The sequence below is a fragment of the Vombatus ursinus genome, unplaced genomic scaffold, assembly GCF_900497805.2.
Source record: "Vombatus ursinus unplaced genomic scaffold, bare-nosed wombat genome assembly UNPS02014811.1, whole genome shotgun sequence".
Lineage (NCBI taxonomy): Eukaryota > Metazoa > Chordata > Mammalia > Diprotodontia > Vombatidae > Vombatus > Vombatus ursinus.
The window spans coordinates 11,531,585-11,554,635 of record NW_020954589.1 but is presented as its reverse complement, the minus strand read 5'-3'; the positions used below and the strand labels follow the sequence as shown (position 1 = coordinate 11,554,635).

General features: G+C 44.5%; 2 protein-coding genes across 11 annotated transcripts in view; one reads left to right on the top strand and one right to left on the bottom strand.

Moving 5' to 3' along the window:
- The window catches only part of TCP11 (t-complex 11), a 36,712-nt gene extending 25,734 nt beyond the window's left edge, over positions 1 to 10,978 (top strand). For 2 of the 3 annotated variants that reach the window (XM_027876585.1, XM_027876587.1), the window contains 8 exons: positions 552 to 684; positions 2,562 to 2,682; positions 4,476 to 4,696; positions 6,468 to 6,604; positions 6,846 to 7,057; positions 7,157 to 7,338; positions 8,168 to 8,331; positions 9,683 to 10,978. In XM_027876585.1, coding sequence (XP_027732386.1) covers positions 552 to 684; positions 2,562 to 2,682; positions 4,476 to 4,696; positions 6,468 to 6,604; positions 6,846 to 7,057; positions 7,157 to 7,338; positions 8,168 to 8,331; positions 9,683 to 9,915 — 1,403 coding nt within the window. In that variant the 3' untranslated portion in view covers positions 9,916 to 10,978. The remainder of the gene's footprint in view (positions 1 to 551; positions 685 to 2,561; positions 2,683 to 4,475; positions 4,697 to 6,467; positions 6,605 to 6,845; positions 7,058 to 7,156; positions 7,339 to 8,167; positions 8,332 to 9,682) is intronic. The other variant, XM_027876586.1, reaches the window with a different exon arrangement.
- Positions 10,979 to 15,275: 4,297 nt separating this feature from the next.
- ANKS1A (ankyrin repeat and sterile alpha motif domain containing 1A) overlaps positions 15,276 to 23,051 on the bottom strand; it is a 227,921-nt gene continuing 220,145 nt past the window's right edge. For 4 of the 8 annotated variants that reach the window (XM_027876317.1, XM_027876319.1, XM_027876320.1 and 1 more), the window contains 4 exons: positions 21,831 to 21,968; positions 20,833 to 21,003; positions 20,454 to 20,552; positions 18,214 to 20,000 (listed from right to left, as the gene is read on the bottom strand). In XM_027876317.1, the coding sequence (XP_027732118.1) occupies positions 19,881 to 20,000; positions 20,454 to 20,552; positions 20,833 to 21,003; positions 21,831 to 21,968 (528 nt within the window). In that variant the 3' untranslated portion in view covers positions 18,214 to 19,880. The other 4 variants (XM_027876321.1, XM_027876322.1, XM_027876323.1 and 1 more) reach the window with 2 other exon arrangements.

Here is a 23,051-nt window from a genome sequence, read left to right as displayed (position 1 = left end):
GCTCTGGGGAGGTGGGTGGAGAAATATACTAGCTGTCTTTAAGGATTTGAAAGGCTGTCATATCATTGTGGAGGAATTAGACTTGTTATTTTGGCTTGGTGAAAGGAAAACCTTTTTAATAATTAAAGCCATCCCAAGGTGGTATGCCTTTGGAGGTAGTGGGCTTTTTCTCTCAGAAGTTGTCAGATCCGGATGCCTATTTAGCAGGTATGACATTGTAGGGATTCCTTTTCAGGTATGGGTTGGACTACATGACCTCTGGAGTGCCTTTGAACTCTTAAAATTCTATGATTCTGTTTTCAGGGACTGAACATTAGTTAGCATCATTCTCCACATTACACTCCCACGTGAAGTTGTCAACACTGACAGCATTAGAGTTGAGAAGATCTCAATCTTTCCAGAATTTTTAATACAATATTCTCATTCAGCTAGCCTGTGGAAGATCCCTTTACTCAATCTAAATTTGGGACCTAAAGGGCTGAGTGGTTCTGTGAATAATATTTTAATGTTGTGTAAAATCCACTGTGGATTGCTACTGCTCCTTTTTCCAGGTAGCCCTTCACAAGGTCTTTCTGTCACAGAGCTGATGGAGACGGTTAATGGAGTTTCCAAGATGAGCATTGCACATGAAATTGTGGTGAACCAGGATTTCCATATGGAAGAGATGGCCTTATCTCCAGATAGGTAGATGCTTCTCAAAGTTCATTCATTTCTCTCCCTGGCACAGATAGATCTAGAGAACAGGCTCCTTTTGACCAAATTCAAAGACTCTTTATTTTATAGCATGAACTTAAGTTTTATTCCAACAGTAAAAGATATCCTTAGTGCTTATGTGTAATTATTGGTATTGAAGAGTTGAAGAAATACTAACCAAGATCAAACTAATGTTCTTACTGTGGGAGTTTGCATTTTGGAGTTCCAGTTACTAGTTAATAGTTCATGTAGATTTCAGATCTTCTCAGACAGACCCTGAGGAAGTAGCCCCCAGCAGTTTCACATTTACTTTTTTAATTGACTGTAGATCAAACAGGCACCTATTAAAAGATTATTTTTCCAACAGTGGTGTTGCCAACTCTTCTTACGGTCTGAGATTCCAGTGGAACACTTTGTTTTATAAAGCATCCTTAATAATGATCCTATAAATCAGAATTTTGAGAATAAACAATGGCCATATACCTCCATCTCCCGGAAGATTCTTATTTTAGCTCCTTCTTTAAAGGTTTACAGTGCAAATAAGAGTCAATGAGCACTAATTCCACTGTCAGATTTTTAAAAGTATTTTCCATTTTCCCCATTTGATATCAAAATATTAGTAAATTGGTAGATCTCTTCATTTTGCCTGCCTTTTGGCCCATTTTAGGTCTTTGCAAGAAAGTGAATGACTGAATTGCCCAGATTAGAGTTAATGTAGGTCACATTGGACATGTGTGAGAGGAGTGTGCCAAATTCGATTCCCCTGGAGCACTAAAGTAAGGCTTTATTGAGATTTCCAGGCTGGCACCTGCAGCACTCTTTGTACCCTCACCCTCACCACCTTCTCTGTCCCTGGGGTTCCAAGTCAGTCCTAGGACCGGGCAGCTGCGAGAGCCAAACTGAGGAAGTGAGCAGCTCAAGGAGAGGGAGGGGCTCTGACTCAAAATTCTACAGAAAGCTATGTTTGATGATTTTACTGGGGTGCGGGAGGGTAGAGGTAAGTCAGAACAAAATGGTGACATCAGGTTTTCATTTGTGTTTTGTTAACACCTCAACTAGAGTGTGTTAATAATGTAAAGGTTGAGGGAGAAAACTGTTAAAAATTGACAATTCATCACAGCCTCAAGATTGGATGATTCTGATTACAATTGCAGGTTTCTAAAAACAGAACAAACAAAATCCAAATCCTTACATCAAAAGAGAACCTTTTCGGTTGTCTTCACTTGAAACACATATATCCTTTTGAAGGTGTTCATAAGAACCATGGTTGTACCCTTTCTATCTGAGGGACTTTCCCTTCTAGCTCAGCCATACTAGAGTGGCTGTCTAAGTGTAAAGCTAATTTTTGGACTTTGGGCTTATGTTTATCCCCAGATACAGACATAACTCCACATACAGACCATGTCCTTTTCTTGTTAGTTTTAGTGCCTTAAACAAAGATCAGGACATCCTAGCCCTTTGGCCATTGTGTAGGTCATGATAGAAAGCGAGCTCCCCCTCTTTTTTATCTCCAGTGCCCAGCACAGAGCCTGGCACATTTTGTCGTTGTTGTTCAGTCATGTCCGACTCTTAATGACCCTGTGGACCATACCGTCCATGGGATTTTCTTGGCAAAGATAGTGAAGTGGTTTGCCATTTCCTTCTCCAATGAATTAGGCAAACAGAGGTTAAGTGACTTGCCCAGGGTCACACAACTAGTAAAAGTATCTGAGGCCAGCTTTGATCTCAGGTCCTCCTTACTCCAGCGCTCTATCCATCGAGCCATCTGGCTGCCTCAAACTATGTATGTGGCACATAGTTGGTACTTAATAAGTTCTTGTTGATTGAGTGATGAAAAAAGTTTAAATTATTCATTTATCCTCTTCTAGTCTGGAAAGCAAGATTAAGGAGACAATGCACAGTGCTTTCTGGGACCATCTCCGAGAGCAGTTAGCAGCCACTCCCCCGAACTACACATATGTTCTGCAGCTTCTGAAAGAAATCAAAGAGGTGAGCTGCTCTGTGCACGGGACTGGGTCATCTCCTGCATCGGCTCGAGTGTTTGGGGATGGAGTCCTCAGTCCGGTAGAATCACAATTGATATATAAGCATATTTTTGTTCAAAACTGAACAAATATCTGTTGATGGCCTATAAAGTGCAAGGGATCGTACTAGGTTCCTTGGGTGGAAACAAAGATGAGACCTTGACCTTTATAATTTAGTAGTATGTTTTAAGACAAGTATGCCACTAGGCACAGTGCAACCATAAATTCCATAAGAGACTACCAGAGAACATGCTAGAGATTTCAGATGTGGCAGAAAGAGCAACCAGTTAGGAGAATCAGGAAAAAAATTTTTGAGAAAGAGGTGACATTTGATTACCTATAGAATGATCTCACCAGACTCTGCTGATGGAGAGGCCCTACCTAATTATAGGAGATTTGATGCCTGATGGTGTAACTGAAAGAACATTGGCCTAGATTCAGGAGTCTGGGATTTTCATCATTCTTCTGGCACTAACTGGCTGTGTAGCCTTGGACAATTTACTTCACCTGTCTGTAGAATTAAAATCGGCAGAGATTTGAGGGGAGTATGTTGTATAGGTGATGGAACAGTATCTTCAGAGGCACAGAGGTGGGAAGGCTATGTCTGGGTGAGGGGGAGAATAAATCAGTCTGCCTGGGGCCAGATTGCAGAAGGCCTTGACAGCCATTCTGAGGAATTGGGACTTTATTGTCCAAGCAGTGATTTCTGAGAAGAGGAGTAATGAGGTTAGGGTTTTCAGTTTCTTGACTCCACATCTGAAATAGATGCTTCTGGGCAAACTCTCTTACTTTTTCTATTTCCTGGGAAAGAATACAATATTTGTTAGAACAATGTATGTTATATTTATATAACAAGTTTTGTACATTTTATTTATTATAACAATAAAAAGTGTCTCAGTTCAATAGAATATTTCAAGTGAATACTAGCATCCTCATTCACCTCTCCTAGTGTTAGTCCTCTCAGTTGGCATCTCAAAAAAATCCCCTTTGCTAAGGATACCACATTGTCAAGGTAGGGTGTGTCCTGAATTTGCAGTACCACTCTAATGTAACCTGTGTAGGAGACAGTATGTACAAACAACACTATTGGTGTAGCATGAAGATGAACCTCCCAGCTTTGCTGGCTGTCAAACACCCTAAACCCCACCTTTGGCAGGAGACTTCTCCTGGTCTGCCCAGCTGCTAGTGCCTTCCCCTCTGAGATTCTATTAGATTCTTCCATCTATTCTGGAGGTATCTTGTGTGTACATAGCTCTTTACATATTATTTCCTTCACTAGAGAGTGACAAGGACTGTGTTTTTTACCTTTCTTTGTATCCTTGGGCTTAGCACAGCACCTGGCACATAGCCAGTGTTTCCTAAATGCTTGCTGACTACTGATGGGAACCTCTATTGGTTTCTTAACCTGTGGTCTTTGAACTTGTTTAAATTTTTTTTTAATAACTGCATTTCAACATACTTGGTTTCCTTTGTAATCCTGTGAGTTTTGTTTTATGCATTTAAAAATGGTGTAAAGCCCTCAAGGGCTTCACCAGCCTATCAAAGGGGTTCTTGGCACAAAAAAAGTTAACAAGTCATGCTCTACATAGAATCTGTTACAGAGAGGGGGTAATAGTCTCCTGGAAGTCCAGAACCTAAGGCTCCCGGGAATCCACTCGACACAGGAAGGACTGGTTTTAGCTAAAGATGGATGGTTCTGTGGAGAAGTTTTGTTTTGCTAAGCAGTAATGCAGGCAATGGGTTTTCTCTCCTGGGCAGATTTTGTTATCGCTGCTCTTGCCTCGCCAGAGCCGTCTAAAAAGTCAGATTGAAGAGGTGATGGATATGGAGCTTCTCAAGCAGGAAGCTGACCACGGAGCCCTGGATGTCTCTCATCTCTCCACCTACATCCTGAGCATGATGACAATGCTTTGTGCACCAATTCGAGACGAAGAGGTTGAGAAATTGGAGAGCATATCAGATCCTGTGCTGCTACTGAGGTGAGAAACTCAAAGCATCGGCCTCAGACAGCAGCCTTATCTGTGCCTGGAAAATCTTCTGAGGTCACACTGATTATATGCCCCTAGCTCTGCCAGACCTGATTAAAATGTATTTCTCTTTGCCAGGGTAGAAAGAACCCCAACCAAAGTCCGTGACACAAAATTGCAATGAAATGTTCCCTCCAACATTTGTATCTCAAAAAAATTCATTTAAAGGACTAGTAAGTTTAAAATTCCTTCAAATGCCTCCTGGCTTTTATTTTTCAAGGAAAGTATGGCAGGGTTGATCCTCTGCTGTTTTCTCACTCTTGTTTGATAGATCTTCCATTCAAGTCCTCTGTCTTGTGGGGGTTGGTGTGGAAGAGGTGATCCTTGGTTCTTTTTCTTTCTTTCTTTCTTTTTTTTTTTTAGGCAATTGGGGTTAAGTGACTTGCCCAGGGTCACATAGCTAGTAAGTGTCAAATGTTTGGTCTAAGGCCAGATTTGAACTCAGGTCCTCCTGACTTCAGAGCTGGTGCTTTATCCACTGTGCCACCTAGCTGCCCTGGTGATCCTTGGTTCCTAAAGGCTGTGGCAGCTCAGACAGGTCCTTAAATGTTTTCAAGTATGGGTGTACCGATCGACCCATAGGTCATTATGATTTTTGAGGACCAGCCCAGCTAAATTGAGAGAGACTTAGGTGCAGAATGGCCAAAGTGATCAATTTTTCAGCCACAGCAACTCTCATAGACCATCCATTAAGACACCAGGGGCTGTGATCTAAGTTGAGAGAGTACCTATATGAACAAAAACATTGTTTCCTGAAACAGTCAATTAAGTTCTCTATATATGTGCAATTTGTGAGCATAATAGAATCCACTGTCTTTCTTCCAGAGAACTAGAGGCATTTTTCATTCATTACTTTCTCCTTTATGCAAACACAAATCCTATGAATGGATAGGAATAGCAATCATCCCTATTTTGTGTATGGAAAAACCAAAGCCCCTAGAAGTGACATATTTCAAGTTCATATTTCCAGTAAGCCCAGAAGAGAATCTAATTATGAGCAGTTAGGTGGTACAGTGGATGACTGGCTGGGCCTAGAGTCAGGAAGACTCATCTTCCTGAGTTCAGATCTGGTCTCAGACACTTGACAGCTTGTGTGACCCTGGGTAAGTCGCTTAACCATGTTTGCCTCAGTTTTCTTATCTGTAAAATAAGTTGGAGAAGGAAATGGCAAGCCACTCTAGTGTCTTTGCCAAGAAAAACCAAATAGGACTCAAAAGCTTATGGAAGTGAATGTTGAAAATTAGAAATAAATAAATATAAAAAGAAAAAAACAAAAACCAAATAGGGCCACGAAGAGCTGGACACGACTGAAAAACAACAACAAAGAATCAGATGAGAAATAGGACTTTTTGAGAAGTGTTATGATGTAATGGAAAATGTTCTTCTTCAGACCGGTATTTTCTTTGCTTAATTCATTTGGGTCTATTTTGTTACAGGCTAAGAGTTTGGGGTAGATTTATTGTTTTTGTAGTTATTAAGTTTATAATACATTTGAACAAATACAGATTCTAATGCCAATTCTGCTATTTACTAGCTGCGTGGCCTTGGATGAGACCGTTTACCTCACGTCTTTGGGCCTTGTAAATTGATGAATTAGGACTGGATGAGCTCTAAGGTTGCTCCTGGTTGTAAAATTCCACAACACCCAGCCCAGGGCTCCTTCTTTTAATGTCTTCCATGCTTCCTCTCACAGTGTTTAATTTTCCATTTCCTCCTCCGGCAGGGAGATATTCCATGTTCTAGGCCTGATGAAAATGGACATGGTGAACTTCACCATCCAGAGTATACGACCACATCTGCAGGAGCACTCGATCCAATATGAGCGGGCCAAATTCCAGGAGCTTCTCCAGAGAATGCCCAGTATGTACCGGCATGGAGGGCAGGACAGGGGCAGCGGAGTGGTCTATGCTTGTAAGGGATTGTGGCTACCATTTTACAAACACTAGGAACAAAGCTGCTGGCTCACTCGCTGGGCAGCAGGGTAAATTGAGGTCAATTACCTTAGCACTTAAAGCAAAAAGTTTGACAAATCATTTCTTTATTGATGATGTGTCTGAAGTGTGCAGAATGTGAGGGTCCTATAAATCTTGTTTCCTTGTAGACTTCCTTGATCACACCGCAAAGTGGCTAAGCCAAGCAGCTGCTGAAGTCATGACACCCCCTCCACCATCCTATGACCCTACAGAACAAATCACTTCTTCACCTGCAGATGAGACAGTGAAAGGCAGTCCTATCATAAGCCCCTCACTGGTGCTGAACCAGGGTTATATGAATCTCCTTCACTGGGACCCTGACAATGAGGAGTTTCCCGAGGTATGGCTGCTGGTGGGAACGTTTCATTACTCTTTGGTGTCAGGGGCTTCAGGCGGGGTCCTTTCCATGCTGACTACCTGCTGGTTTTCATCTCATCAGACTGTGATGATGGACAGGACCCGGCTGCAGGAGATTCAGTTCCAGTTAAATAAGCTGACCATTTTGGCCTCCGTGCTGCTAGTAACCAACAGTTACTGTGGCCCTAAGTTACTGAGTTCTCCTCATTTTGTGGACAGACTGAAGCAAATAATCAAAGTCCTCTTGGAGGGAAATCAGTCAAGGTGAGTAATATCAATCTCGATCTTTTCCAGAGATAGGATGTATTTGGAAAACAGCAAGTCAGTGAATGGTTGTTTACTTTTCATCACATAAATGTTCTTAGGGCTTATTTGAAATTATCGTTAGTGCTTTTTTTTGACATCTTTGGAGCATGAGGAAACAGTACGATTTTCATTCAAAGTGGGCATCGAGGCATAAAGGATACATCTTCTGTCTGTGGATAGTACTGGGCTAGTCGTGGCAGAGCTGGGTTTCTCAGGGATTGATGGTCCATCAGGTAACAGTACTGCCTCTGCTGCCATCTCTGCAGAGCAGAGGTCCTAGGAAATCACCCAAGAACATTTGAAAAGGAAACCTTATAAACAAGATTTGTGGAACTAGTCATGAGAGTTGATGAGCATTCCTAGAGCAGATACTGACAGGTGTAAATTTGTCAGTTTTTCTTGTTTTAGGAGGAATAGGACCAAGTATCATGTGCTGTGATTATCCTGGCAGTCCGGAGAGCTGGGTTCTTTTCCTGGATCCGTCACTGACCAGCTGCTTTGCCTTGGACACTTAACCCACCTCAAATTCCTCTTTTGTACGGGGGGGGGGGGGTGGCATTGGACTAAGGTCTCTGCCGACTCTTCTAAAATTGTCTGCATCTTGGAGGCAGTTAACTTGATTGTGACCTTGAAACCATTGCATTACATTTATCTATCACAACCTGCTGTCCTTTGGATGGGAGGGATGAGGATGTTTCTTTTTTTTTAATCAGAGTCCTTCTTCTACATGTGCCTTACACAGGGCACAGACTCAGAAACTGTTGGCTTTCTGTTTCCTGTGATTCAGGCTCCATGAGGCTTTGCTGAGTATAAGTGACCAAGTGCTTCAGGAAATACAGCAGGCCCTTGTGGACCTGAACCTTCCTGCCCTGAGCAAAGACGACATGGCTTCCCTGTCAGGCCAGATCCACAGTGTGGCGAAGGAGGACAACTGCGTCCACAGCATCATTGGTGAGAGACACTTGTAGATAAAGGCAGATATCCTATCTTCAGCAGGTAGATGGAGAACCATTTAAAATCTGCAAGGCACAGTGTTCTTAGAAGTGCTGCACTGACCCTTTGGTCATCAGACCAGCAAAGCTGAGGCTGCCCAGAAAGAGTATGTGAACGCCAGGGCTTTCTCGTTAGCGTGACGCTCACTCCACGTGAGACACGTTGGCCCATCCAGTGGATTGCTTCTGTTCTTCCCAGCCCTTCCCCACATTTAGCACCAGGAGACTGAGACTGCTAGCCGTGATTGGAAATTATTTGTTTATTGGCTGCAGTCACCATGTTGGTGTCCTTTATGGAAGGTGTGAATCTGGTTGTCATAACCTCTCAGGTTTTTGTTTTGTTGTATTTATTGTACTTCAGGGAACAGACCATTAAAGTGATTGGGCTCAGGCCATTCGTTTCAGCTGACATGCCCAACCTTCCTGCCCCTCATCATCCACTGTTTCTCTGGTACAAATGTAGTGCAGCTTCACTGAAGGTTTGTTCTCTGAGTAGACACCTCTCCTAGTCTAGAATGGAAGCAGTGAATTCCCTCAGATTTTATCCAACCTTAATTGCCACCTTAATGTGCTGTGGTCGCAGGCCTGGGTATAATGATGACATGATTTAGTAGAAGGAGTACTAGATATGGGGCCAGTCAGAGGCCAGGGATTCAATGTCAGTACTGCTGGAGTTTTTCTGCTTCTCTGTGCCTTCCTCTCTCTCTCCTGGTCATCTCATTTTCTCTGTTTAGATGACTCAAATTTATGTCCTAGTCTTATTTCTGAGAGCCAGTTCCACATTGTAAACTCTTTATTGGACATTTTGACCTGGATATCTCTTAGGCATCCCAAACTCAATATATGCAAAATAGAAGTCATCTTTCTTCCCAAACTCCCTATTTCTCTCAAAGGCACCACTAGCAGAGGGAGTTTAGATAATCTTTAATCCAGGGGGTTCTTAAGGTCCCTCCAAGCTCTAAATATATGTTGCTAGGATGCTAGAAAAACTTCCAATACTGAATTCAGAATTTAGTATTATGTTATCTAATCTCAACTGGGCCTTCCTGCAGGAAGGCAAACGTCTCCCCCTCTAATCTGAATCTCCCCTCTTAAGACCTTCTTGACCCTGCCCCCTATCCCACACTCACCCTGTCAACTGGGGCTTTGCTCTATCTTTGGGGTCTATGTATTAAAACAAAACTAAAATTCAAACACCTCAAATTGCATGTCATAACTGCCTAAGCAGATGAGTGGGCAAGTGTCCTGTGAACAGGAGGGTCAAGGTCAAATGTGACTTCCCTCCTTGAACTCTCTTTCAATATTCGCAGATCAGCGGATCCGTTTGTTTCTCAAGGGCTGCCTGATCCGAGGTGTGCAGCCTTCTCTGAGAGACCTCCCTGGAGGCATTACTCCTATTGAAGAGGAGCTGGCAGAAATGGGCCAAAGGTTTTCATGCCTGATACTTCACAATCAACAAGTGTTTGGGCCCTACTACGCCGACATCTTAAAAAAAGTGCTCTTCTCTCCACAAGAGTCGGAAGTGAGTATGGATTCTACCTGACATCTCGAGTGGAATGCCCTGCTGTGGGGCATGGAAGAGAAGAGCCCTTGTCCATTGCCTGTGGTTGGCATGACAGTCATACCTCCTCTTCCTCCACCCCTGCAGCCAGGACACCCAAGCTGCCTGTGAACACCAAGTTGCCTGAGCCCTTTTACCAATAAATTTTTGAGCTGCAAGAATCATTTGCTACTGTGCTGGAGCTTTAGGCTTGGCCGCTGGGCTCCATCCCACCTATTGGTTAGTTGAGAAGCTAAAGGGCTTGGACAGTTTTCTACAGCACTTGGGAAATAGACAGGTGTTGTTGCTCTGTTAACCTACCCTTGTACGTAACCCACAAGGAGGGCTAGGTAGCCAAGACGCTTAGATTCTGTTCCTGGCTGTCATCCTGGATGACGGGGTGGTCTATCCCAAGGGGAAAAGCATTGCACTAGAGTCCACGAAGGCTATGACTTCACAGTCTCTGAGTCCTGGGTAGAAAGGGCCTCGGGACATCAGAAACCCACTTAGTGGTTTTTTTCTGAAGAATTGAGGAAATCTTTTCCCCAAGGCTAACTACCCCGTAAGGGCCTTAGGTGGATGCTACACAGTGGAGGGGAAACCAGGGACTGGATAACAAGGGCTTTTCCATCTTCCTGCGCCATTGGGTGGTTTGGAAAAAACAGGACAGAAGGGAGGGGTATTAAAAGGCTGTCAGCTGAGGAAATGGGCTCAAATGTGTGAGGGACTTGTCCCCTTCTCAGGTGAGTCAGCAATGGGGCAGTTCCTTTCTTTCTTATCTTCAGCTTAGAATTAAATCTCTGGCATCTGGGACCATCACTGATATGTGGAGAGTTAGCATCATACTAGATACGTGTCCTAGGACACAACTGAGGATAAAATTGGTGCTGAGGGGCCCTCAGGCTAGCATCCTGAGTGTGTATCATCACGGTACCACCTCTAACCATGATGTCTACAATCATCATTAAGGAGCTCACATGGGGCTTGGTCTCTCAGGAGGTGGGGAGGTAAGGGAGTAGGGGTAGAGAGGGGAAGCAAGAGTTTTTATTTCAGGAAAGAGATTTTTGTGAGGTGAGGAATGTGGTTGGTGGGGAGTGAACTGAAATGAAAATTCTGCCATTTATAATTAAAACCTGGAATGAATAATTTCTTGAGTTTTTGAGTTGGTCCTCTTGTGTGTCCACATGGAGAATCAGAATCTCCCTAACTCAACAACAAAAGTAAAGGAGGAGATCCAGTTACTCTTGTCCGCTGGGTCTGAGAAACTATGATTAATTAGCACTTGTGAGAGGCAGCAGAAGATGGGAGTTCAAATCTTGCTTTTTATACATCCTGGCAACTGTTATTCATGTAAACTCCTTAAATCTCTCAGCGCTCTAGGAAACTCTTAAGACTGTAAGGTACAGATTTGCATAGGCAGAGGAAGTTTCCTCAAATGAGAGTTTTCTATACCAGTGAAGTCACAAGTCCAATCTCTATTCCTAATTAGTATTAATTTATTATGGCACCTGATGGCTAAGTATTAACACTTTTAAGAGTATAATATTTAAAGTGCATTGCAAATGAGATGGGCTGCTTGAGGGGACCCTCATCTAGTTGAGGCCCCTTTGCTTTATAAGTGAAGACACTGAAGTACAGAGACATTTAGTGACTTATCCAAGGTCACACAGGTAGTAACTTGCAGAGCCTGGATATAAATCCAGGGCCCCTTGATGTCAAATCCTGCACCCTTTCCACTGCACCATATTCCTTGATGACGGATTGATTCTCTCCAGGATGCTTTCCTCATTGAGATCTGTGCAAAGCACGGATTGACTTGTACTAAATAGTGCCTATTCCTGAATTCAGAGAAAATGGATATTTTGGAGGTTTAACTGAGTTAGATGATGACCGAGGCTAATTTGCAGGTATGGGTAAGCTGGGCTACTCAGAGATGGAATCCGGCCTCAGACAAGCCTTGTGACCCTGGGCAAGTCACTTAAACTGTTTGCCTCAATTTCCTCATCTGTAAAATGGAGATAACAAATAACACCTACCTCCCAGGGTTGTTGTGAGGGTCAAATGAGATAATTGCAAAGCACTTAGCATAGTGCCTGGTGCCATATAAATGTTAGCTGCTATTATTATTTGTTATCATTTAGCAGAGCTATTTCTTCAGAATGGCATAAGTCTTGAACTCATTGGGAGCAGAGAATCTGTACTTTGGATTTCTTGTTATGACAGGAAAGATCATACAGACTGTTAGAGCAGGAAGGGACCTTTAGTCAGAGGAAGAAGTGAGGTCATATAATTATGGCAGATCCTGGACTGGTACCAGGGGTGGGGGGGTGGCTTTACTCCTAATTCAGTACTCTTAACACTGTAACAGAAACGGATACTGCAGGCCATTGATTTAGAAAACCACAAATTAACGTTATCTGTTGAATTGTATATTTATTCATTATTTGGTTAAAACATTCCTGGTGACGTTGTAATCCGAGTTTGACACCTCTGCTTTAAAACACCTCACTATAGAACTTCAGTACAGTCCAAATAAGCCTGTAGCCAGGGCTGTTGGGTTAAATTCTGAACCTCTGTAAACAAAACTTTCAGAAAGGTCCCCCTTTGTTAATCACAAAATAAACATAGCCAACCCCTGCAAGTGCAGGGATTAACTGAATTCACATTTATGAAGCTAATGGAGAGAAAAGGCTTGCTGTCCACAGTCTTTTAAGACGATTTCATGCAGATGGGGAGCCTCAGCATTTTATGGCGCTTTAGAGGTTTCTAACTTTATGAATCTCCTTTGCTGAATTAATAGCCTGATCACTCTTCTGAGGCCCCTTCAGACTATCCCTCAGGAGAGTATGTGGATAGAAGCTAATGTGTTAGTTGCCTTTTTCAGTCTTTTTACCTCTTTAAGATTTCTTCTAGACCTCAGCAGAGGCTCATCCTCATCACCTCTGACAAGGAAGTATCATTTCAGCCCTGTCTTTGATCCCCTATTGTTATCAACAGGGGGTGATCTGCAGAATTAAGTTGGGGCTCCGAGGCACTCCTGCTCTTAAGCTTTTCCCATAAATCACAGGTGAATGCACACTGCCCAAGGAGTTTCCGTCTTTAATTGTACAAAACTAATGAATGGAAAATTACTGGGGAGCTGGGGGGTGAGAAGTAGCATGGAGAAGACCGAAATGAGTAGAAGAGAGAGGAGACTGGAGGGGAAGGTACTACATAGTAAGATAAGGAAGCCGAGAGATGTTCTTTCAGAGTCCAGGTACCCACAATTCAAAGAAAGGCAGAAAAAAAGGAGCTGGTACAAGAGGTTTTACTTCTTATTACATTGTTGTTGTTTAGTCATTTTTCAATCATGTCCAACTCTGTGACCCCATTTGTTTTTTGGTTTTTTTTTGACAAAGATACTGGAGTGGTTTGCCACTTCTATCTCCAGCTCATTTTCCAGATGAGGAAACTGAGGCAAACAGGATTAAGTGACTTGCCCAGTGTCACACAACTAGTGTCTGAGGTCAAATTTGAACTTGAGTCTTTGAGCTCAGGCTCAGTGCTCTATCCACTGTTCCACCAAACTGCCTTCTTAGCCATGTTTGGAAAAAAGGAAAAAGTGGTGGCCTAGAGTCCAGTGCTTTTTAAACTGTAGGTTGTGACACCATATGGGGAAAAATTTGGTAACAGTAAAAGGTTTCTGAACGCACACTCAAAAATTAATTGAAAATCAAATGCGTAATGAATCGAGGTGGTTTTGGCAGTGCTTGCCTTTGTTGCATTGTACAACTTCACTGCAACCTTGGTTCTGAACACACAATGTGCGTACTGTGTGTGCCGCCACGCCCATGCAGCCATGAAATGCCACCGAAACTGGAGAAGGGGACTCGAGTGGAAAAAGTTTAAGAAACCCTGGCCTAAACCACAGTGGAAGAACTAGAATTAAGATGAGTGAGGCTGCTGTTCTAGGTCACTGACCCATGTGAGGGAAATTAGGAGCTGTCCTCCTGTCTCAGCTTCCCCCACCCCTAAAAACTCTTTTCTCCTGCTTCTTACTCATCCTACTTCCCTCTCTTTTCTGGGCTAGGAGGTTGGACTAGGTGAATCCCAGTCCCACTACTGTTTATTATGTGTGTGTTCCTGGATGAATCACTTAACCACACTGGACCTCAATTTCTGCATCGGTCTAAGGCTTCTAAGGTCCCTTTCCAACTTGAAATCTATGATCCTATGATTGCTAAAGTCCTTTCCAAATGTAAGATTCCAGACTTAGGGGTTTGGAGCTACAGAGGCTGAAAATTAGAAGCGGCCTTGGAAGCTGGCTAGCCTGATCTTCTACCTCATGGTAGAATTGCCTTTACATCATCACACTGCTTAAACACTTAAGTGATAGGGCAGGCAGCTAACTATTTCAAATAATAGCATATCCCACCACTGGACAGCTCTAATTATTAGAAAGTTCTTATACTGAGCTGAATCCTATCTCCATATAAATGCTGTGCATTCTTCCCTCTGGTGTGAACCCAGAATAAATCTCTTTCAAATGAGAGTCCTTCCTTCAGATATTTGAAAGAAACAATTATGTCCTCACAGAACACCAGCAGCTGGGATATACTTCCAAGTGCAGAAGTTCTCCCCATGCCCCAGACCCATATCCAATCCATTCTCCATCGACTACTTCAAGTCCTATCTTTTCTTTGTCATCTATCAAAGATGGCAAGAGACCACAGAGAACCTCCCTCTTTTTAATACCAATAGCACTTAGCATTTCTTCCTTCTTTCTTTTGGTGCTTACCATGTACTGCCTCGTATGGTTCCTTTTTCATGTATGTAAGTCTTATCTCGCCAGCTATAAAGTCCTAACATATGGACTGCCTTTTTTTTTTGCAAGTGTTATGTGTCTGAGGCCTCCTGACTCCAGGGCCAGTGCTCTATCCACTGCGCCACCTAACTGCCCCTGGACTGCCTTTTGATCCATCTGATATCCTACAATGCCTAGCACAGCTTCTTGTATGGAGTAGACATTCAGGTATACCTCTGCTGACATATCCAGGTATAAAGCAATAGAGGTAGAAGGAAAAAATGAGAGCACCTATTCTGATGATTCAATACACGTGTTCAATATAGGAAGTTCTAAAGGAACAATGTGCAAACATCTGTATTACAAGAAACATCTGTTTACAAGCATCAAGATAGCACTTTGGCCTTAAAGTGTGGTAGATACAGGCAGCACAATTTTCAAACATTGCCATTGGTTTGAGAAAAACACGGCAAACTTTTCGGAAATGACAAGGCCCCATTCTAGGTCCAACCAAGCCTTTTTCAATTCAATGAAAGACCTTAGATAATTTACCAATGTAGAAATGAAGCTGGAGTCGGGGTTCTAAGTCATTTCTCATTTATTCAATCTGTTCTAAGTTGTACAGTTATGAAAATAACAAAACCAATGCTGGAAGCCCAGGAATATTTACAATCTCTCTGTGTAGTGAGGTCAGTCTATTTTGTTGCACAGATTGGTTATGTTTGGTACCACAAGGTGTTTATAATTCTGACAAAATTGGACAGATTAACAATTATATATACAGGAAAATAAAAAGGGAAATCATTCAAGTATCAAAATACAGAGACAAAGATTAAATAACATTTTTATTACAAATCAGTCCCATTGCCACACACCACAATTAGCAAAATCACCCTTTTGCAAACTGAATTTGACAGTCATTCTGCAAGTCTGGGCAGTATTAGATGAGCCTTCAAGCCAGACTAAACTCAGATTAACTTTCACAAACCACAAATGTGCTTGCTTTACTGTTCCAACCTGTCTCTGAGAAACTACCCCTGATCTTTAGTACTAGAGGGCCCACTAGGGACCTGGAGAATTGCGAATGTAGAGCCTTGTTAGGAAGAAGAATCCTATTGCCTAAGAACAGTTAGCAAGCACATGGGGAAATTCAAGCAGAGAGCTGGGAACTGATGACAGCTTAATGTAACTGAACCCATTCCAAGAAAGCTGCAGTTTCACACCTAAATGGGCTCCTTCACAGTTCAGAAACACAGTGGATGTGTTCAACCATGCTACATGGCCTGCACTGAGAACAGTATGATAGCAGTGGCTTTCCCACTCAAAGCCTGTTCTTAAAGTTGTAACATCCCTTTCTAGGGAAGGGAGAGTACCTGATCCCCATTTAAAAAAAAAAATCCAGTCACTTTTCTTTCTCTAATATCCAAAAATATACCAATCTAAAAACATAACTCAGAACTAGAGCTGACCAGCCAACTTCCCAATCTGAAAACACCCTGAATAAATAAAGAGGACATAGCAGCTTTAAGAAAAACAAAAATACCTAAATGTGATTTTTAAAAATCTGAGAAATTCATCTTAGTGTCTACAAAGAATTTTCTTTTTGGACCTACCATCTTACCCACAGATACCTACTTGGAAAGGAAACAACCTTTCTTGAAAAAAAGGAAGAAAGTGGAGCTCTGGAAGATGGAGAAATCCTGCTACTGGGCCCCACACATAAAGACCCAGTACCATGGCAGGAACAGCACAATTTTACTAAAGAAAACTTAATTTTTCTTGGGAAGCTTTTTTGGAAAACAGAGGCTGAATACTGCACAAGGGATAGGAGTCCTTTGCAGGCCCAGAAGAACCATGGTCCTTATTAGGACAGAGAAGCTAGAGCTAACCCCCTCTTCCCAGAGGAGCTCTGTTGGGGTCAGAATGACCATGATTAACTGCTCCCAGGGTTGGATGAAGAACCGCAGTAGTCTATGATGGATAAACAGAGAGGAAGCCCACAAAGCCAAGCCTCAAATCAGCCCAAGGTACAAAACCACTGCCTGCAACTTCTGGCCAACCATAGAGTTTGTGCATTTCTAAAAGGACCCTCCCTGCATACATATAAATATATAATTCCAACTGACACCTTTCACTGGGAAAGAGCAGTGTTGCCAAAGCCTAGAATATTTGCACTTGGACAGGAATAAACCACACCATTAAGAATACTAGGTTTGCTAAAGCCCACATGGGAAGGCATGGTCCTCTTTGCTCCCTATCCCAGAGGCACAGGCCACAAGGGCTCGGCCCTTCCATCTCAAATGGAAGAAGTCCCTGTTTTAAATCCAGAAACAAAACTGAAGTTAAAGGGAGAAGCAAACTAGGAGTTGTAAGAAACAGCAGTGCTCTAGTAAGCCAACCTGGTGCAGATAGGGGGCACTGTCTGAATGGTTAAAATCAAGTCAGCTACCAGCCAGGCATGAGCAAGGGAACAAAACAGGCATAGTCACAACTCAGAGAGTTAACAATGAGACCTAATTGCAAAGACCTGTTTAGACAAATCTCAAGTCACTGGGTATCAGCCTCAGTTGGTCTCTCTGTTACTTAATGCCCCAAATGAAGTTTCTTTTTCTGTTTTCCTATGGAACTTAGAAAATATGGAGCTACTAGAGAGTTGGTGGGGAAAAAAAAAAGACCAAACCCTTGGTCACTAATGGGGTGGGGGTGGGGGGAGCACTGAGGGGACCAAAGCTCTAGGAATCCACCATAGGCAGCAACGTATGGAAACAACCATCATTTCACATCTAAAATCCTGGCAATGGCTCCAGAGCTCCTGCTTTTCAGGTGTCTCCAGGGTTGTGTTATTTATTTATTTTTTTAATATTAGAGATGTTGTCTTCAAACGGTCTTGTTCTAAGGGGAGTTTGTGCACTTTGACAAAACACGGGAACTCAGCTGGGTCTGAACATCAGAATCCAAGCTATTTTACGGTTAGCCTGTTGATTCTGTTTCTCTTATACTCACCCGTCTCCCATAAGCAATTGCTTTCCTTTCAAACCTGCTATGCTAGTCCAAGGTCTCGTTCTGAGGAAAGAAGGCCTAGATGGATCGATTGTCCTTTTGGCCATTTCTAGTTTCTCAAAAGTCTTCATCCCCATGACTTTCTGGCTGAAGACTGGCAATCTTCCCTATGGGTCCAAGCCATTAGCAGTCATTTTTTTCTATTTTAAAAAAAAAAGTTTTTCTGGACAAGCTAAAAAACCCAGAGTCACTTCTTGGCCCCCTGGAATCCCAATCTCATCTGCCAGAGAGAGACCCTGAGTTGCTGCTCTCCAGTCAGGGGCAGGGAGGGATTGGGGGGAGGATCTATTTTCGAGGCCTGGTTGTGGAAAGCCTGTGCTGAACAGCAGGAAGGCGATCCCAAAAGCAGAGGCTGAGCCTGGATCTTCATGATGGCAGGTTAGGCAGTGGCGGCAGCAGTCTGTGCCCCCAGGACTATTTTTCCGCAGCAGTGTGGTTTCCCAGTGGCTCAGCTTGGCAGAAGCAAACAGAATGGGGAGGGGAAAGGGTTAACCAAAGGCAAATTGCACAGAGAGGAGGACTGAAGTCTAAGGGGAAGGTGCCTCTCAGAATCCCCAGGGCTCCCTGGGCTGCTTGATAGAGGGAAAGCCCAGCAGCTCAGGTACAGGGAATCTGCTCTTAAAAGGCACAAGGACCAGGCAGGCAGGGAGGCCTACCCTGGTGATATTAACTTATATTGAAACTCCCCAAAATTGCTGTATCCTACTGGACCATATTACATCTGAACCATTTCCTAATGAAATGGCTTCCTTCCTATATGCTGCCAACTAAGCTAGCTCTCCCACACCAGAGGGATTCTGCTTGTCTGCACACTCATCTCCTTTCTCATCTCAGTTCTTAAAGGTTTTGAAGGTTCTTGAACTCATAGGAAATGACGGTGTCCAGCCTTCTATCATCTACCACACTAGAGGCCTTGGAAGAAGGGAGGTCAAAGCTCAGGCCGATGCTTAATCTTTGAATTCTCACATCATGGAGAAGGAAGCGGACTTAATGCCTCGGGAAATGATGGCAGTTACCATAGAAAGCTCAGGGTACCAGCCCCTAGCTTATGGCAGCCCCTCTCTGAGACAGTATGACTATGCACCATATGGGAAGAGTACAGGCCTCACTCCTCACTCCTGCAAGAAGGGAGCCTTGCATTCAGTGACCCGGACTTTGGAACACAAGGCTTGCGCTGCCTAACCTTCTGGAACTCTAATAAATATGGGACTGACAGGGATGATGGACCACACAGATAGAGCCTCCATTCTATTTGTTATAGACTATATGAGGCAAGGAACCTGCTTGCTGGAGTAAGCCACAAGACCCTATAGATGATACCATCAAATCCCTAACGCTCTGGTCACCCCTGAGGTCAACCCTTCAAAAGCTCCTCCTGAGTCAGCTACAGATGTGAAGAATTGGCATGCAGCCTGGACACACAGAGAATGCAATTCTGACCAGTCCAAACCACCAAACAGTATTAATGCCTTTCCATCTCCTGCCTCTGGCCATCTGCAGTAGCTCAGTCCTCCCAATACCAAACCATGGAAGCCATGGGTAGGCTGTCAGCTGACAAAGAGTCCAGCACCGTGCATCAGAGAGGTGATAGGGTAGAGCTGGCAGGCAGGATTTGAATTTAGAATGGGGAGTAGGTTTCCTGGCACACCGGGTAGTCACAGTGGTTAGTGCTGAGAAAGGTGAGTTAGTTAGTTCTTGGCAATAGTCCCCAGCCATGGCTCAGATGGAAGGATGGGCCAGAGCAGATCACATGTCCTGCGCCTGAGCCCAGGGTGACGTTTTACCATCACTGTTTTGAGTTGGCTTTAAGGCCAATCCCCCAGGGATTTGTAGTGCCCATCCATTCAAAGGCCCCCTCAGCCCTCTTGGTGCCCACCTTGAAGGCACCTCCCCCTCTCCACTGCACTGTCCCCAGCCAAAGGGAGGAGAATTCACAGTGTTTGGTGGTATAAGGTACAAAAGTTGTTAGTGTACAGTGTCTTAGTGCTGCTGCCAGGGAGGAGAGCAGGCCCCTGGGAGGGTAGGGGGCTCACCATCAGCAGCTGGAAGGAGAGAGTTGAAAACAGCAGACAGATCAGATGGTAAAGGCACAGTGAGACTAGTGGAGACAGGGGCTGGGTTGGTTTTAGAAGATAGTGGTCTCATACTTAGTGCTGAGGCTCCTTTTGGAATCCGGTTTTGGGTCCACTACCCAGGAGACACTGGCATGAGACTGGGTATCTTGGTCCATGTCAGACGGTTCCAACTGGAGAACGAGAGAGGGGAAGGCACAGCATCAGAGCAATTGCATGCCATGGCCAGGCCTGAAGGGAGACCAGGATAAGCCTCAGATCACCTCCCATGGGCCATGCTGGTAACCTTATCACCTGAATGATGAGGCCTGAGTCAGAAGGGAGATCCAAGAGGGAAATGCTCCCTACTTTTGGGGGCTTGATGGGGAGGCAGTGCAGAAAGACCTGCTAGAGCAGCTCATTGCTAGCAGGGGACTTGGTGTGGACCCTCAGCCAAAAGTGCACCCCTGCCCATCTAGACTGGAGCTACCCGACCTGGAAGCCAGGGGACGTTCCCTGAGAACAGTGGCAACGAAGGAGCAGTGAACACTCAGCAAAGCAAAAGACAAAGGCTGCAGCACAGACAGGTGATGACAGGCTCCAGGAGGAGGGGAAAAGAGACACAAGGTGGCAAGAAATGTAAAGACCTTGACTCCGGGACTAACAGCCGGCAGCGGTAGGTAAGAAGGACGGTGGGTAGTGCAGGTGTGACAGTAACAACAGCGGTTATCAGGTGGCAGCGGCCCCTGGGGAGGTGGAGGCAAAGCAGATACAGACAGGAGGCAACATTAACGATGGGGGGGAGCGGGGAGAAGTTCCTCTGCTGATCCTGCCCCACACTGCTGGTAAGAGACTGCCCGAGCCACTGTTGGACAAGGGGACAGTGGCCCTCTCAGGGCGAGGACATCTGTCCCCTTAAGATAGCAGTTTCTACTGAGGACCAGGCGAATGGGGTAGTGCATGGAAAGGAACCCCCTCCCAGGGTCAGACAAGAGCCAGGGAACCCAGGAACCAGGCCATACATACTGCAGATTTCCTCATGCCAACTCGAGGCTTAGGCACCGGTTTGGAAGCTTTTGTTTCTATCATCTCAGCTGCTGATGCCGCACCTGGCTTGGCTTTCTGGGCCTGCAGGGCCAGCTGATAGGCCACCTCGAAGGCCTGTCCCAGTGTCAGGATGATCTCATAGGTCAGGTTCTGGGAGGGAACCAAGCAATACAAACACATGAACACTTTGGAATGGAAAAGTTCTCCATGGAGGGAGCATCTAGGAGTAGCATCTAGATGCTAAGGAACAGGATAGCGAAGGTTTAGGAAACCTGGATGTCCTTAGTGGCTTCACAATTCCAGAAATCTCTGGGTCTCCTTGGAGTCACAAGGCTTTTGAGAAAGTGTAATAGCCACAGTACCTCAGCACAGACAGAATAAAGAGCCCAGGATTCAGGACAGAGGCAACTCTTCAGAGCTCCTGGCATGAGCAGGTCCCTAATATTGGGTACCAGGACCTTGGGGGAAGCCATGTGGTCCAGTTCTCCTTGGTTTAACTCATTCTTCCCATTTTTCTCCCTTCCCTGGGCATAGTCAATTTTGCAAGGCATTACATTTCATTCCTAATTAAATGTCACTAGAACCAAGGAAAGCACCAGAGTTCAGAAGAGTATTCTGGAGCAGAGAATTGGATCTGTTGGCAGACAACAGGCAATCTGCAGTTGCAGACAAAGGTCTGGCTTAAGCTTTGGTCACATCAAGCTAGACATGGTGCCCCAAAGACACCCTGGTGTAAAGGAAAGAGAACTTGGAGACCTGGTTCTTCTCCAGCTGTGCACCATTACTTTGCTGGACGACTAGACAAATGATGGCACTTTTCTGTGCATAAAACAAAGGGGTCAGAGAGATGAGCTCCAAGTTCTCCTATAGCTCTAAACTTTTAAGATTCTATGATTCTAAGGCAAGGAGAGGATTTATCAGCTTCCCACCTGATGATCCCACTAAGGAACTCTGGCTCTTCACACCCTCCCACTCACCACATCCACAGTGCTGAACACATGGCAGTAATGGTGGCTAGTCTGCAGGTCCTTGGTGATGTAGGCAAAGGTGCAGAGGTCCTCGGGGTCCTGGGCTGCACAGGAGATGTTCCGAATCTCGTGTTCTGCAATGATGTTCTGTCAAGAAGGAAGTGACAAGCCTGGCTGAGCTGCCTGCTGCCTTTCCTCAGGAACATTCATCTCTCCCTGGGGCTCAGGGGAATTTGGTTTTCTCTCGTCACTGCCCCCTTTCTTTGTCTACCCCTCATCAAAACCTCTCTTCCTAGACCACATCTGCCCTTTCCATGGATTTACTGGCACCCTCAACAAGGATGGAATGGGTACCAAAGTTTAAAAGGGCATTTCTGTCTCAGTCATGGGTCCTGAGGAGATGAGATCTTAACTTACTCACACAGACAGACACCTTTAGGGAGGGAAAGTTTAGGCTGAGTTGTGATGGATCAAGAAAGTGACAGAAGGGTTCCTATGCCTTTAAATGAGGATCCCACATGGGGAGACGGAATTGTTTGCTTGTTAAAGGAAGCACTGTCTTTGATGGGAGAAAAGACCCTTGACGCTGCCATCCTGGGCTGAGGCAGGGAAGCTCCAAAGGGCGTATGAGGCTGATCCCACTTGGGCCTAATGGGCCTCCCCGATACCCTGGCCTGAGTGGACTGGCCTGGGAAGCTGTCCCATCTCTTCCTTCCTCACTGCAATGAGCTTCACAACCTTCTTCAGGCCAGTCTTCTCAGCTCCAAGACAGGACACGAAGGAGTAGATCAAGAATAAAGGAACAAGATGTACTGTCATGAAGCAGCAAGGGGCAAGGAGTGTGCACCTGCACGCACATCTCCCCCAACACAAAGGTGTTCTTTCCTCTAGCAATGGAAAAATGGAAATAGTGAAGTACTGGGAGTCCAAACCTTAGTCCAACTCCCATTGCTCACTTGCTGACTGGTATGAGGCACATCACTTCTCCTGTTTGGACTTCAGTTTCTTTTACACAATAAGAAGGTGGACTGGATGAATTTTGGGCCCCTTCTAGCTTGACACTCTAGGATTCCATGAATTTATTCTTCAGGGGCAAGCAGTGATTGGATAGCATTTTAGATTCAGAGCCAAATGGGCCCTGAGAAAGCCAGGATTCAAACTCAGATCTTCTGACTTGAAATCTAGCATTCTTTCCACTTTACTACTTCTCTGGCAACAGAAGACAAACTG